Genomic DNA, 15,175 nt, shown 5'->3' with positions numbered 1-15,175 from the left:
ATATTGTTTCATAATCTACAATTGTAATCAGACCCGTTTTACATCGATCATAACTTATAACTTCTAAAACATGCCATGCCACGAACATCAATCAAACTATATTAGGATTACGTTGATCAGTTGAACTTTGGGCCTCCATTTTTTATGCAAATCAGTTTCTGTGTCAAGGGTTCGTAAAAATTAATTGGAGTAACCAAGTTGTTGCCAAGTATCTCCTTCTGCGTTAGTGAAACTTCATTAGTGTTCTGGACATCCAGAAAAAATTAAACATAAATAAAGCAGAAAAGAGAGAAAGGGTACACACAAGGTCTTAGTCTGATGAGGCCAAAGCCTGAAGCTTTGAGGATGCATTTGTGCAACCTTATATAGGAATGGAACTGGACCAAGAGTTCGGGAACCTGTTCAACTAGGCCTTGCGATTGTTTTTGTAACAACTCAGCCCAATTAGCTGGGCCTCGTCCACTTGACTGGCCCAGCAGTTTGGTTCCGACCCAAAAAGTGATTTATATATATCGAACCTTCTCGAGCCTCTCTGCCACTTCCCACCGGTCTCCGCCGTCGCCTTCCCCGACCTCGTCTCTGCTCTCCTCGCGGCCATCTCCCGCTGGTCTCCGCCGTCGCCTTCCTCCCCATCGTCTCGTCACCGGCGTCGGCGTTCCACTCCGATCTCCCTCAGGTGCTTTCCTTCCCATAGATCTCTGAAAAAGAGAGAAATGAAAAGAAGAAAAAAGGGAAAGAAAAAAAAGACTTACCCAACACAAAACCCCAGCCACCGTCTAAGCTTCCTATTCGGCCACTCCAAGCCTCCCACCCGGTTGGGACTCATGAAGATGGAAAAACTGAAGGGAAAACTGGGGAAAACATAGGAAAAATGAACGAAAACAAAGGAAAGACGGAAAAAGAGAAAGAAATGAAAAGAAAAATAAGCCAAAAAAAAAAATCAATCTATGTAGGACGAGGTAAGAGTTTTTCGTCTTTCCCTTCTTTTCATTGATTTTCTTATGTTCCCTATGCTTGAGAATAAACCCTAATCGGAACCTGAGAAACCCTTCCCATCTCCCTTAGGTGGTCTCCTTCCCGCAGATCTCCGAAAAGGAGAAAGAAATGCAAAAAAATGAAGAGAAGAAAAAAAAAAGATCAATCTATGTGGAAAAGGTCTTACCTTTTAATTTTTACCGTCTTTCCTTTATTTTTGTTGATTTTTCTTTCATGTTTTCCCCTGGTTCTTCCCCGTTTTTCCTGGTCTCAGGAGTCTCAATCGGGTGGGACCGCGGGAGGATGGTTGTGATGTTTGCCTCCTTGCCAGCATGTTTAACTTCTTATCAGCTCACATCTATTTTATTAATTTGAGGAATATGGTGCTTTGATATATGTAGATTTGATGCCTGACCAAATAGGTTGTGTTTGGAGTCCTTTAATGGAGTTGAAGCTTTTTCTGAATGCTTTTCAGCATATAAAAGATGAGGATATGAAAATCAGGTCTCATTGTGTTGCTTGCAGCAATAAACTATTGAACCTGTAATTGCTTACTTAGGATATTACTAAGGTGTAAGGTGGTTAGGCTGTTAGGCTAACCAAAAATCAAGACATCAAATCTTCAGACCCTACGACTATGTACATATATTTGGTTTGGATGATTGATAGGTATCCGAGGATAAATCTCAAACTCACTCCAAATTTGAATGAATTTTAATTTTAAATTTCAAATCTATCCTAAACTTTATAAGATACTGCTAACGAATCCTATTAAAGTTCGGGATGGATCAAGTATCTGAAAAAAATATGCTCAACTACTGTTATAACATTAGATGGGGGATTAGTCCATTGTAATTTTGGACCTGTGTATCGTATTTTAACACGATTTTTTTAAAAATTTTTTAAATGGATTTTAAAAAATTATGTTCAAACATATAAAATATCTGGATTTATTAATTAAGGATGAAAAATTATAAAATTTAAAAAATAAAGTTGATTGTATTTATTGGATAATACTAATTCATTAAAAAAAGATTTTTTTGAGTTTTTAAGATTAATTTTAAGATTCTATATTAAAACATTTAGAAATATTTAAATTTATTGTATATGGTTTGTAAAACATCCAAAAATCATCATAAATAAAGTTGATAGTTTCAATTATATAAAATAGATATATACATATTATTTGGTTTAAGAAATTAATAATTAAAAAAATAATAAAAAATTATGGATTATATTTGTGGATTGATTTTAAGATTTAATATTTAATAATAAATAATTTGTTTATGGGATTGGGTTTGCTCGAGACATGTTGGGCTATATTGGTTAAGTATTATCCTACAAATTAGACTTGAAAATCAATGGCCAAGGTTAGATTAAAATATGGAGTTTTTTTATTTTTTTGAGTTGAGTTTGAGTATATTGTTGGTTCAACTAGGAGTTGGTTTAGGATTAGATTGATAATATTTCAAGTGCGGAATAATATTTCATTATGTCCAATAACTTGCATCCTCAAAAAATTCTATATTATTTGATTATTTTTAGGGGATGAAATTTATATGCAAGATAAACTTAAAATCAATTGATATCTTCTATGATTGGTGGTATAAAGCATGTTATAATTGTAGAGCTATAATAAATATTTATGCTGATAATTTTTGGTACAATCAATACAATAACAATAATTAGCTTTACTACATACCATATTTTCGAAAAACTTATTTTGTCTTTGAGAAGAAGTGATCTAATCTAGCTTCACAAATGATTGTTTGGCTAAATTGATGGAATAAATAGGTTAAGAAACTTTCATTACAACCTAACGCTGGAATGCAACCTAAAGGTATCTATCACTTGCTATAAGTAGAGGGATGGATGAAGGCAAGACATAATATCTGTTAGCTATATTTTATCTCTTAAGTCATCTTTTTCCTATTTGAGTATTGCTAAACAAGTCCTATTAGAGTTCGAGATGGATTGGATATTCGAAAAAATCCATCCGACTATTATTCCTAAGCTCACTGTAACATTAGATGTGGGATTGGCTCATTGCATTTTCAGACCAATGCGTTGTATTTTAACATGATTTTTTTTTGTATTTTTATATCAATTTTAAGCATTTATGTCCAAACGTATAAAATGTCTAGATTTATTATATACAGGTGAAAAAAATTAGAAGATTAAAAAAGTTGATTGTATTAATTAGATGACACTAATTCATAAAAAAGTATTTTTTTTAGTTTTTAAGATTAATTTTAGGATTCCATATTTAAATATGTTATATATGGTTCAAAAAATATCCAAAGATCAATATAAATAAAGTTGATGGTTTTGGTTGTATGAAATTATAATATATATACATATATTTAATTGGTTTACAAAATTGATAATTAGAAAAATAAATTTAAAATTATGGATTATTGATTGATTTTAAGATTTAATATATAATATTTAAATATTTAATATTTAATATTATGATTTATTTCTTCAATAATTTTGATCCATATTTTGTTATGGAACTCAATTCAGTAATATTCTAATAAAATTTTTTGATATTTATATTTTCAGTTTAAATGAAGAGGTTATGGTAGCTGAAGATTAGCATGTACGTAAGTTCATCAGTTAATAAAAATACTAGATATTATATTGTATAAAACAGAGGCCTCTCATGGAGAGGCCTCCATTTGATGTGTGGGGTCTTGGGAAAGGAGAGAGGCAGCTACGTGGCCTAAGGGAGAGTGAAAAAAAGCGCTCTGACTCGCCAACACACTGAGGAGAGATCTGCGGCACGAATCGCAAAGCAACAGGAAAAAATTTTAAAAAAGGATTTTTAAACCCACACATGAGGTGGGGCGGAGGAAGATTGGGAGTTTTCCTCTTCTCCATTTTCGGCTAGGAAAAGAGATCCTAGGGCAGCAAAATCCTAGGATCCTGTGTCTATGAAACATGTTTTTTCCCTCGTCGCCCTACCTCGAAACTCTGTCTGTCGCCGGCGACAGTTCTTCTATTATTTGGATTTTCCATTGAGCATTCGTCGGTGATTCACTGTTGATTCCTTTTTCTAGGGATTTATCTTTTTCTCTCTTATGTATGCCTTTCTCTTTTTCTATCTAAATTAGTGAAAGATCGTTCAGACTTTGATTCCAATTTTTTAATTGATGTAATGAATTTTCCTCTTGGGCTTGGATCATTTCTTTGGACAAAGTTCTCATGTTCTACACACACACACACACACCAAAAAAAAAAGAAGATTTTTACCTAATATCAAAATTTTTTGGTTTGATTATTTCTTTGCTGGTGTTGTTATTTAGGAGCCTTTCTCTATTTTTAATTAAGGCTTTGTTTGGTTGCCGAGAAAATGAAAGAAGCAGATACATCACCGGAAGAAAGTAATAGAAAAGACAAGAAAGTTGAGTTTTTTTTCAGTTGATTGAAGCCTTCGATTTGTTCTTTATATGATTTCCTTTTTAATACCATACAACAGAAAAGACGATGCTTCCCAGCGTATTTTCTTTTCTTTCACTTTGGCAGCAAACAAATAGAGCCTCGCTGTCAGCAGTGGTTTAAGAAAACTAAATGGGTAGACAAAAGAAAGATAAATTCGAGTTATTCTTAGATTATAATTAGCAAATTGCTATGGTTTACTCCTCTTAGTATTTTTTCTGTTTATGTGTATCAAGTGGATTAAAAACATTTGGCCAAGAACAGCACACCTGGGATTGCATTTCAGGAGTAAAATCTTCTCCATCAAAAGTAGCCAATTTTGACATTCAACTGCTTTAGAATATTTGAATTTATTCAAACTGTTGTGTTCAATATCTATTCCTATGGCAAATGACGAGTTCACTATGTTTACCTTTTGGGCATGAAGGAAAATGACCACTCAAATGCAGAGGAGAGGAGTTGTCCAACCTTGGGAAGTGGGTCAACCCCTTCCCCTGTTTTCCATGGAAAAAGAGATGAGAAAAAAACGAGGAGAAAAAGAAAAAGAAGAGAAAAGAACAAAAGAAAAAAGAAAAGAAAATAAAGGGAAAAAAAAGAGGAGATGGTTTTTCTCTCTCTTCCCTTTCTTCTCTTGAAAAAAAAGAAAAGAAAATAAGTGGAAAAAAAAGGAGAGAGGGTTTTCCTCTCTCTTCTCTCTCTCCTCTCAGTACCTTCTCTCTCCATTTCCTCTCTTGAATTTAAAGAAAAGGAAACAAAGAAAGAAAATAAAAGGAATTGTTATTTTTTTTCTCATCTTCTTTTTTAGGATATTTTCTAAACTTAATTTATAGTGTTGTCTTATTTTATATTGATTGTCATTGTAATTATCTTTTCGTATTTTATAGTGTAATGAATAATTTCATTGTCTTATTGTTAGTATCTTTGTTAGGATATTTTCTAAACTTAACTTATAGCATCGTCTTATTTTATATTGATTGTTATTGAAATTATCTTTTTATATTTTATAGCTGTACTTATTTTGTTATTTATTTCATGTTGTTGATACTTAATTATAAATCTCTTAGTATGCAAGATTTAAGATATGTTTAATATAGACCGATAAGAATAATGTTAGTATTAATTTTTCTTGGACACTATCAAAAACATCCAACTTGATTTTTGATGGTGGAGAAATTTTCGAGATTAGAGATTGTAAGTTTGATGCTATGATGTCTCTTATGTTATGTTGGATTTTTTTTATTTATAATTTTTTTAACATTAAATATATAAAATATATAATTTTTTGATTCAAGAAAAAATCACATGCCATGCATTGCGCGGGGTTATACGCTAGTGTGTGTGTGTGTATATATGCGATGGAAGAAGAAGAAGACTTCCTTCCAATTTTGTTGGAGAAGTCCGACACCAAGAGAGACTTAGGCATTTTACTCCGGCTCTATATAAAGAAAAGAAGCTTCCCCCAACCTCCCCATCAAGGACCAAAGTGCCCTGAGTTAAAGATTTGCCGGTGTCTTTGCTTGCCTTCGCCGGACACAACCCACAACCACAACGGCCAAACATCGTCAAAGCCAGGTGATAACCCTCTAATTCATTGAGTAATCATCATATACATCACGCTTAGCTATTAGATCGTGGTCACCAGCTGGAAAATCATCGGATTTAGTTGAGAAAAGGGGTGCTCTATTCCCTTATTTTTCTTTGATTTTTCCCAATCTGGGCGGGCTTGTCGGGTTTGATATAGCCTGGCTTGGTCGTTGCCTTGGTTGAAGGGGACCATCGGATGCCTCGTTCTCTCCCACCCGACACCTCCGCTCCTCCCGACGCCCCTCGGCGGCCACCGTCTCCGCCTTGGTGGCTTCCAATTCCAGCACCTAAGCACCGCCATCACTCAACCGCCTCCTCTCTCAAGTGAGAACCCCGTTCTTCTTGGTCCTTCTCCACTGCGCCTTCTTCCTCTTCTTGAATCCATTGCGATCATCGCTCTCTCCAAACTCTCTATCATCTCTGAGCTTGGGACTTCGTCTCCATGTCGGATCAGATAAACCAATCCGAACCCTAACATTACCGTCTTTCGCCTTGTGAACCCTAATAACCCTATCGCAAGACCCCATTTTCTGGGGAGGACCTCGATCTCCCAGAAAAAACTCAGTTGGATTTCCTAGATGAGCGATACAGAACTGTTTGATGATGGAGTAGCAAAAAGCTGCTAACTTGGCTCTGTTCCATGCAGTTGAAGTGCTGTCTTTTTGTTCAAACCTAGAAATAACCTAGAAATCACTGATGGCCTATGACTAGATTGCAAGATTTTGGCCCCTTTTTTCTTATTGAGCTTTCGTTTCCAGTCTATCACCATGGAAACTAGGATATTTCCACGTCTTTCTTTTATTGGAATCTTATAAATGTTAAACCATATTCTGGCACGAATATGTTGGTGTGAATTTGAAACATCCGACATCCAATTGTGAATTCTGTATTGATTGGTAGCAAATCTTTACCGAGGTGACCAAAATCTCACAAGCAATTTGTTTTTCAAACCAATCAATCATACAGCAGAGTCATTTAAGAGCTTGGGGACATGTGAATGATTTTTGCTTGACATATTCCATATGGAGATGGCAGGCAATTTGCACCATCTTTGACTGTAACTCGTATAATAATCTGCAAACTAATGGTGGTTGACTTGAGGATTGAAGACAGTTTGCTAGCCGCAGCACTTCTCTTTGTTCATTATTATGCTACTAATAAAAGATCATGTTCTTTCCCGTTTTCTTTTGAATTAATGAAATAAAATTTTTGCAGATAAAATATGGGACAACTTTTACTTCATGGATGGAAGCTGATCTCAAGGGGTTTTTCTTCTTTGACTCCACACCCACTCCGTGTCTGCATTGTTGGTAGTGGCCCTGCTGGGTTTTACACGGCTGAAAAGGTATTTAAAATGCTTGTTGTTAGTTAATTTGGATCCAGACTTTTGAAGTTGGATTCTTGTTGGCTTCTTCTTGGTTTTGTGTATAAGCATTGTGTATAAAATTCTTGCAAGTTTAGACACTGCATAGGTTGGGACAAAATTTTCACCTTTAAACCAATCTAAACAATTAGCCTTTTCAAATATACCAACGGCACAAGACAGAATTACTTTGATAATATTCTGAAAAAGAGAATTATTTTGATAATGGTTTGACTAACATTTGTTTCAAAAAAGTACAGATCTCACAAAATTCTATGCTTATATATATATTTAGTTGTTCTTATTTGTTTATGCTAGATGTTGAAGGCTCTTGATGGAGCGGAGGTTGATATCCTAGACCGGTTGCCAACACCATTTGGATTAGTTCGTTCAGGGGTGGCACCAGATCATCCAGAAACAAAGGTGAGAGGCAGATCCTCAGTTCAGGAATCCATTATGAAAGATCCTTTGATTTAACATCTTGTTATTTTGAACTTACATGATCCATCGACTATGATCTTTGTAGCTTTTGGTTAAGAATAACTAACTGAAAAACATGAATAATGAAGGGTGATGTTTGTCTCTTCTTTAATTAATGTGAGGAAAGAGAGGTAATGTTTATCTTTTTCTTTCTTCCTGAAAATGAAGGGTACGCTGGATCTTTTGTGGGGAAGGGATGCACCATGTGAAGGGGCTAAAAGGACAGAGAGTTTTGGTTTTTAGCTGAGAGTTCTGGTACATCTTTGTGATGGGATGTCAAGATGGGATTAGAGAGGGGACGCATGGTCAAAGTTAGAGAATGTTGGAACTAACAGAGAGTTTTGAACTAGTGTTTGACTCAATCTAAAGGGGCAAGTTTGGTCACCAGATTTGCAGCTCATTGCTCTTACCATTGTTGTTCTGGGTGGTCATGTGGGTGACACTAAAGGTGGTTGACAGGCCTCAGAATGCCGGTTTGGCTAGACCGTTGCAGTGTGATGGTTGCCTGATTTTTGGAGTGCAATTTTAGGTGGTTGGTTAACACCGAGGCCACAATTTTTTTTTAACCAAAAGGTTGCCTGTTTTTACACATACAGTCATATATCTTTGAACACATATAGACATGCATGCATGCTTATTCAGACACTCACATATATGTAATTTTATCTGGTTTACTTTAGGGTCTCATTCTATGCATCTTACTTTGCATTTGTTCTTATTATATATGGAGAAATTGTTGCCAATGTGAAAATAAGTACATAATACATTTCTTTGAAAGGCTTAAAACTGTTTTTTTTGTATCATAATAATTTATTGCTAGCACAAAATTGATAAATCAAACCAAATAATTAGGATAAAGCTTGATGATTCTGCTTCTGCATATTTTTGATAAATTGTGTTGAATTATTGTGTGCTTGTTTCTGAATGTTTCTTAGTTATCTCACTTACCAGAAACTTGGAAACAGATAGTGGTAAACCAATTCTCTCGGGTTGCTGCAAATGAGAGGTGCTCATTCTTTGGAAATGTAAATCTTGGAACTACTGTTTCTCTCTCAGATCTTTGCAAGATGTATGATGCAGTAAGCTTCCAAACTGCAAGCTTGAGCACTCCAACTTCATTTTTGCTTTATTGTTTGATATTTTTTATTTTTATTTTTATTTTATTTTATTTTATTGAGTCTTTAATTTGACTGATGTACGTACTCATGAGCAGGTCGTGCTTGCTTATGGTGCTGAGAGTGACAGATATCTTGGTGTGCCAGGAGAAGTAAGTTGTCTCAGTTACTTCCATTGCTGTTTCTTGTGATAAGATTTTTTTAAATTTTTGATATGTAGATGTCCTCAGATTGCTCACACCTTGTAACAATTTATATATTAACTTAAGGTTGAGTTGTTATCTTTGCTCTCTTTTGTTTGGAATCAAGACCGCCATGACTAACATACCCAGACTCAGAAAATATAAGAATTTTTCTACTACATGCTTGATGGAGAGCGGCCCAAAATTTTGAACTTCTGAGACCAGGCTTAAGGTCAATATTTTTCATTATTGGATTTATTATTACTAGCTATTTTTGAATTAACTTATGTATTATTTTAGAAAGTTATATTCAAATCGAGAGTTGAGCTGTTGTCTCTACCACAACCTAGAGGCAGAAAATTAAAAGCTTAACCTTGAAGAGGGGAAAAGGGATAAAAGAAACATCCAGCAGCCCAGCTTACAAAATTAAAACCAGTCATACTGGAATTATTGCTGAGATTTTTTAACCTTTTGCCCTTAATCTGGTTTTAGGATCATTATCTTTGCAACTGAGGCTATTGCATCGGTGCATTAGCTATTTTAAATTCTTCAATTCTGATTGTTTGGGCAGTCTTGGAGAACTGATGCTTAACTTTTAGATTCCTTTGTTGTGTTTCATCAGGGGTCCAAAAATCTGTTTCTTATGTCTTCTGTGCCTCCTTGCTTCTATACTGTAGGACTTGGGAGGGATATACTCAGCTAGAGAGTTCGTATGGTGGTATAATGGGCATCCGGACTGCTCTAACGTGTCACCTGACTTGAAAAACACAGATACAGCTGTAGTCCTTGGTCAGGTATGTTCATAAGATATATTTGCAAGGATCAATTGAACATATATAGACTTGATAATATTGGTTGCAATACTAGTTTCAAAAGGATGTCATAATTTTCCAATCCTTTTTTCCTTTTTGCGAGAATATTGATGCTGTACTTCTTTTTCTTGATTATATTGTTAGTTTCTCACACTTTATTTTCTTCATATAGTACTCAAATCTATATTATTATATAAAGATGTTGTTTAATTTGATGTGCTCTGCTTATATTCAAGCCACTTACAAAACTTTAGCTTTAGGTAATTGGGTGTAATTCAGACCACTGAAAGGAAAAATCATGCTGCAATTCTTGACCAGCCACAAACTTGGAGCAGATAAATTTTTTTCCCAATATATCAATTTGCTGCTTTGTTTAGAAGTGACCATGTCAACCATGGACAGCCTTCATCCACTAAACCAGGTTATTTATCAAAGTAAATCCTTTTATGTGTTTTACCTGTATGTGTGCTGATGCAAAGGTTTACCATGAGTCCATAACAGTGGTTCGGACACTACAGAATGGGGGCTGCTAATGTCTTATCCTTGATTCCTAGGTCTCATGTGTTTGGGAATGTTTTGGAAGAACTATCTTATTTTGCATCATTTTTTCCATATAGAAGGAATGTCATATAGTATGTATTTAATTGGACCTTTGAACTCTGAGTATGTGGTTTACTGTTACTCTGATACCTATGACTTACATGATACCTTCTTATCACTGCACCTGCTATGTAAACTACTGAACTGTCAAACAGCTTCATAGGTCATAGTACATACTTTTTCTAGTTGATTATGCCTTGCAGTGAACTAAATGAAGCACATGAAGTCAACTCCCTTTGCTTTCTATGTTTGCATTTATTACCATATTTTGTTGTAGAGTTATATATAAGCTTCTGAACATATGCATAGGGTAATCTGAGTAGGAAACCATTAAATTTGACTAACCTAAATATGTCCTTGTGGAATGTTGTAAAGTATTTTGTTAGTTAACCATCAAGTGAAAGTTGATTTTTATTGTTGTAGTGAATAGACAAGGTCTCAATAGATATTCGTTGGAAAGATAGTTTTTTTACTTTTCTGATTTCAGCATCTGGCTTTCTTTTCCTTAACCAATGTTACCATTATAATGAAGTTACAACAGTTTCCAAATAAAGTCACCTTCAGGGTAATGTAGCTCTTGATGTTGCTCGTATTCTTTTGCGACCTATAAACGAACTGGAAACAACAGATATCGCTGAGCATGCTTTAACTTCCCTTCGTGAGAGCACCATAAGGTTTGTTGTTTGAACTACCTAACAATGATTGAATTAGTTTTGTTAATTCTAGTTCTGCTAAAGCACATCATTTTGATGCTATCTTGATTCTGTTTATTCTGGCTAAAAAGGAAGGTGTACTTGGTTGGGAGAAGAGGTCCAGTGCAGGCAGCTTGCACTGCAAAGGAACTTCGTGAAATTCTTGGTATGACTCAACCTGCAGGACTTACTATTATGAAAAAAATATAATCTGAGCCGTCTTTTGCATGATTGAATCGCACATCCTGAAAGCATGTATTTTTATTGAAGTTATGTATTGATCCTGCCAGGAGTTTCCTTTCAGTGTTATTTTGCACCTACATGAATGTGATTGTCTGATTTATGCAGGTATCAAAGATCTACATGTTTGCATCCAGAAAGCTGACCTACTTACATCTGCAGCCGACGAGGTTCGCTTATATTATATTATGACAATGAAACAGACGTTGTAATTGACTGAGATTTTCAGTTGATTTTTCATTTCACAACATATGTAGTGATGTTTTATTGCTCAATCAGATATGCTTGCCTGTCCACGACCACATTTGTTTTTATTTTGTGATACTGTTCTTGTACTCACAAATGGCTTTATCTGTCAGATTTATTTGCAATTTTCCAGATTTACTCATTGCGTAGATGTCCAGCTCATCGTATGGTAAACTTTGGAATTATTAACTTCTTCCATCTAAACCAGAATATCATGAAAAAGAATTTTCAACCCTGGTTGCCAAATCATTTTCATTGCTGCATTCAACTATTTTTTCAAAAATATTTGTTGTCGCAATTTGCCATCTTATTCATAACATATATTCCTTAAGATCTTCCAGCTTGTTGCTGAAATTGTAAATTTTACAATACCAATTCTTCCCTTCCATTACCAATCACTTCTAAACACTATTGCATGAACTTGCTTTTAATTTTCTCCACTACTATGATTTTTTTTCCCACTAACCTCAGGGTGCTTATGTCTCAGTGTTTTCGCTAATTCCAGGAAGAATTAAAGAAAGGTAGAATACAACGAAGAGTTTATGAGTTATTTTCCAAAGCAGCAACTTCCCATCAACAACATGATATTGTTGGCCAGCGAGAACTCCACTTCATGTTCTTCAGAAAACCTGACAGATTTTTGCCTTCAGAGAGTGGTAACACTGTAAGCGGTGTGCGCCTTGAGAAGACATGTTTGAAAGGTTGGATCTGCAGAACTAATACTTGGAGTTTTTAATATTTTGCTATGTTTATTTTTAGTGAGAATTTGTTACACTCTCTAAATTGGCTGCTGAGCTCCTTTTCTTTAACAATTTAGTCTGTGCAAGATTTGCTGTCTATGTTCTAGAATTGATTGAGTTGCTTTAATGACAATTTTATCATAATTTCCATCACCATGATCTTTTTGGCGATGCAGAAAATGGTGCTTCTGGCAAACAGGTGGCAGTAGGAACCGGACAGTTTGAAGATCTCAAATGTGGGTGGGTATTTCCAATTTTGTGTGCTGTCATTTTAAGTGTGCTACTACCACATCGGCTTTTGTAATCTTGGTTCTCAGTGCCTGTGTTTCTTTCGGCTAACTTCAGGTTTTTAACTACTACAACATTCTTCTTGTGTTTAGGCTGGTGTTGAAAAGCGTTGGTTACAAGTCAGTACCAGTTGATGGATTACCTTTTGATGAATATAGAGGTCAGCTGTGAATTTTAGCAGTACCAAAACCCGTTCATATAATATCCTACATTAAGCTAAGACATTTAATTAATTGCCTAACTGAAAGTGATTGTTTCACTAATGGCTTTGAACAGGTGTAGTTCCTAACATGAAAGGCAGAGTTCTAAGCTTGGATCAGGCAGAGCATGCAATTGTTGAGAAAGGCTTGTATGTTACTGGTTGGTTGAAAAGAGGACCGACTGGGATCATTGCTACAAATCTATACTGTGCTGAAGAAACTGTAAGTAATATTGATATGATTCAATTGCCCACGGGTCACCAGAAATACATAGTAGCGACATTCAGAAAGACTAGAATTTCTACAAGTTAAAACTATACACATGGAATTTTGTGCATGTGAATTTCTTTGGGGCGGTAAGTTTTCAGCTTTTCATAATGAAAATTGACCTAAGTTGACTGATGCAGTCCATGATAGAAAATGACATGGTCATAGTATAAGCTCCGTCACTGGAAACATCTCACAATGGGCGGCCTTGACAAAACAAAATTATAAGAAAATATATGTATATGCAAATCCCAAAACAAAAATTGTTACGCAGATAACACTTTGGGTCTCTCTCTTGTGTACATACCCTATAGAAAAGTATTGTGCTTAAATTTTTCATTTACTAATTTGAATAGAGAATACGAATTATTATATAGTACGGCTAACTTTTGTTGGCATAGGTAAAATTATAATAAAAGATGCAATATGCAGATAGGTATATTGGCATAATATGTAATAATTACTATTGCTATTACGCAATTCAATCTTATTTTGTCTAATATTTCTACCATCCAAAAAGAATCCGTGAATTATTTTTGAACATTAAAGTGTGCTAAAAAAAGGAAATTCTGTATTACTCCTGGTTATTGTCTTTATCTCATAAGGAGCAGATTTAATTCCTAATCCATTTATTTTTTTTCTACCCAATCTCCTAAGATCAAGGACTTAATGTTTGCTTCTCAAGATTGAATTGTTGGGGAGATCTCCCAGGGTTTTCCTGTTGTTTTCCAACATTTTGACCCAGCATAACCGATATCTGGTGTTACCATGGCAGGTTGCAAGCATCCTGGAAGATTTCAAGAATGGGTTACTCACGCCCAGTTCAGGCTCACCCAAACCGGGAAGACAGGGGCTCCTCCAAGTTTTAGAAAATAAGAATGCCAGATTTGTGCCATTCAGTGGATGGGAAAAGATAGACACGAAAGAAAGGATGGAGGGTGAGCTGAGAAACAAACCGAGAAAGAAGATCACGACATGGGAAGAGCTGCTGCTGGCTGTTGATGGATGACGGGCAGAGAGACATATCTAACTTATTTTTGAGGATTTTGAAACAAAGCACGTGCTGCAGGATACTGGCTGAAACACACGGGACTCAGCACCAAAAAATTCAAATTTTTGTAGTAGGCCGTTTGTAGAAGTCCTTTTGATTTTTGTTTTCCAGATGGTCACACCCTTTTTCTCCACCCCTTAATTTTTGGGTTTCATGGGCTACACGATAGGGAGTCATCCCTGAAGAGAGGTTACATGAGTTAAGGCAAATAAGAAGAACATACCACCACCGAAGTTATTTGGACACAAAAGCCCAGAGGCAAGTGGCATGTTTATAGAGCTTTTTATATTGGCTATTCCATATTGAAGGATTAATACTACATAAGTTAAAGTTGAAAAAGGCTATTTACTCGAGCTTCATCTTGCTTCATTTATCAGTGGGCTACCGAGTACAAGAAATTGATTCTTGTAGAATTAAAAGAATATTGAATGCTTGTCATTCTACCGTAATTTAATCTTAAATTCCTCGGATTGCAATGCTAAGATCGGTTCTCTGCATATAAGTTGTCTAGTGGCCTTTGTTTACGTCCTCCAGATGCCTGTATTTTTCCTTACAATGGACAATCTTATGGTCGCATCGTTAGCTTCACTGGGTTTGTTTGCTGCTATGACCGTATCACTTCTCTTTCCCGCTCTTTGTTGCGTTGTCTTACCTTTATTTTTGGAGCCTGTTGGGTTCAGGTTTCTTTTGTATTTTATAAATATCAGCTGTGTTTACTTTTCTGTATGTTTTTGGTCCTGGCTTTCTTATTATGTTGTAAAGTCCTTAACTCCGTGGTCTGCTTCCTTTTGTAATCACTGTTTTATGTCAATAAAGGTTCTTGCCATGGGTTTACCAAAAGAAAATACTAATCACCATAAGTTTTTGTGATAATTATTGGGGAACGATATAGTGGGAAA

At 35.3% G+C, this 15,175-nt stretch overlaps 1 protein-coding gene across 5 annotated transcripts; it reads left to right on the top strand.

Annotated features, from left to right (window-relative positions):
• Positions 1 to 540: 540 nt before the first annotated feature.
• On the top strand, positions 541 to 14,758 carry LOC105040853 (NADPH:adrenodoxin oxidoreductase, mitochondrial). Of its 5 annotated transcripts, none has more exons than XM_010917576.4 (14): positions 541 to 676; positions 7,216 to 7,345; positions 7,682 to 7,786; positions 8,809 to 8,922; positions 9,057 to 9,110; positions 9,818 to 9,934; positions 11,117 to 11,226; positions 11,337 to 11,410; positions 11,593 to 11,654; positions 12,236 to 12,431; positions 12,647 to 12,710; positions 12,851 to 12,918; positions 13,035 to 13,180; positions 14,001 to 14,758. In XM_010917576.4, the coding sequence occupies exons 2-14, from the start codon at positions 7,223 to 7,225 to the stop codon at positions 14,232 to 14,234; spliced, it is 1,467 nt and encodes a 488-aa protein (XP_010915878.1). In that variant the 5' UTR covers positions 541 to 676; positions 7,216 to 7,222; the 3' UTR covers positions 14,235 to 14,758. The 5 variants fall into 5 exon arrangements, with proteins under 5 accessions (XP_010915878.1, XP_029119129.1, XP_073110546.1 ...); XM_029263296.2 differs by having other exon boundaries at positions 8,779 to 8,922; XM_073254445.1 differs by lacking the exon at positions 541 to 676 and adding an exon at positions 3,537 to 5,988 and having other exon boundaries at positions 8,779 to 8,922.
• The last annotated feature ends 417 nt before the right edge of the window (positions 14,759 to 15,175 follow it).

Source organism: Elaeis guineensis, chromosome 3 (assembly GCF_000442705.2).
Source record: "Elaeis guineensis isolate ETL-2024a chromosome 3, EG11, whole genome shotgun sequence".
Taxonomy (NCBI): Eukaryota; Viridiplantae; Streptophyta; class Magnoliopsida; order Arecales; family Arecaceae; genus Elaeis; species Elaeis guineensis.
This window is presented reverse-complemented; position numbering and strand designations above follow the sequence as displayed.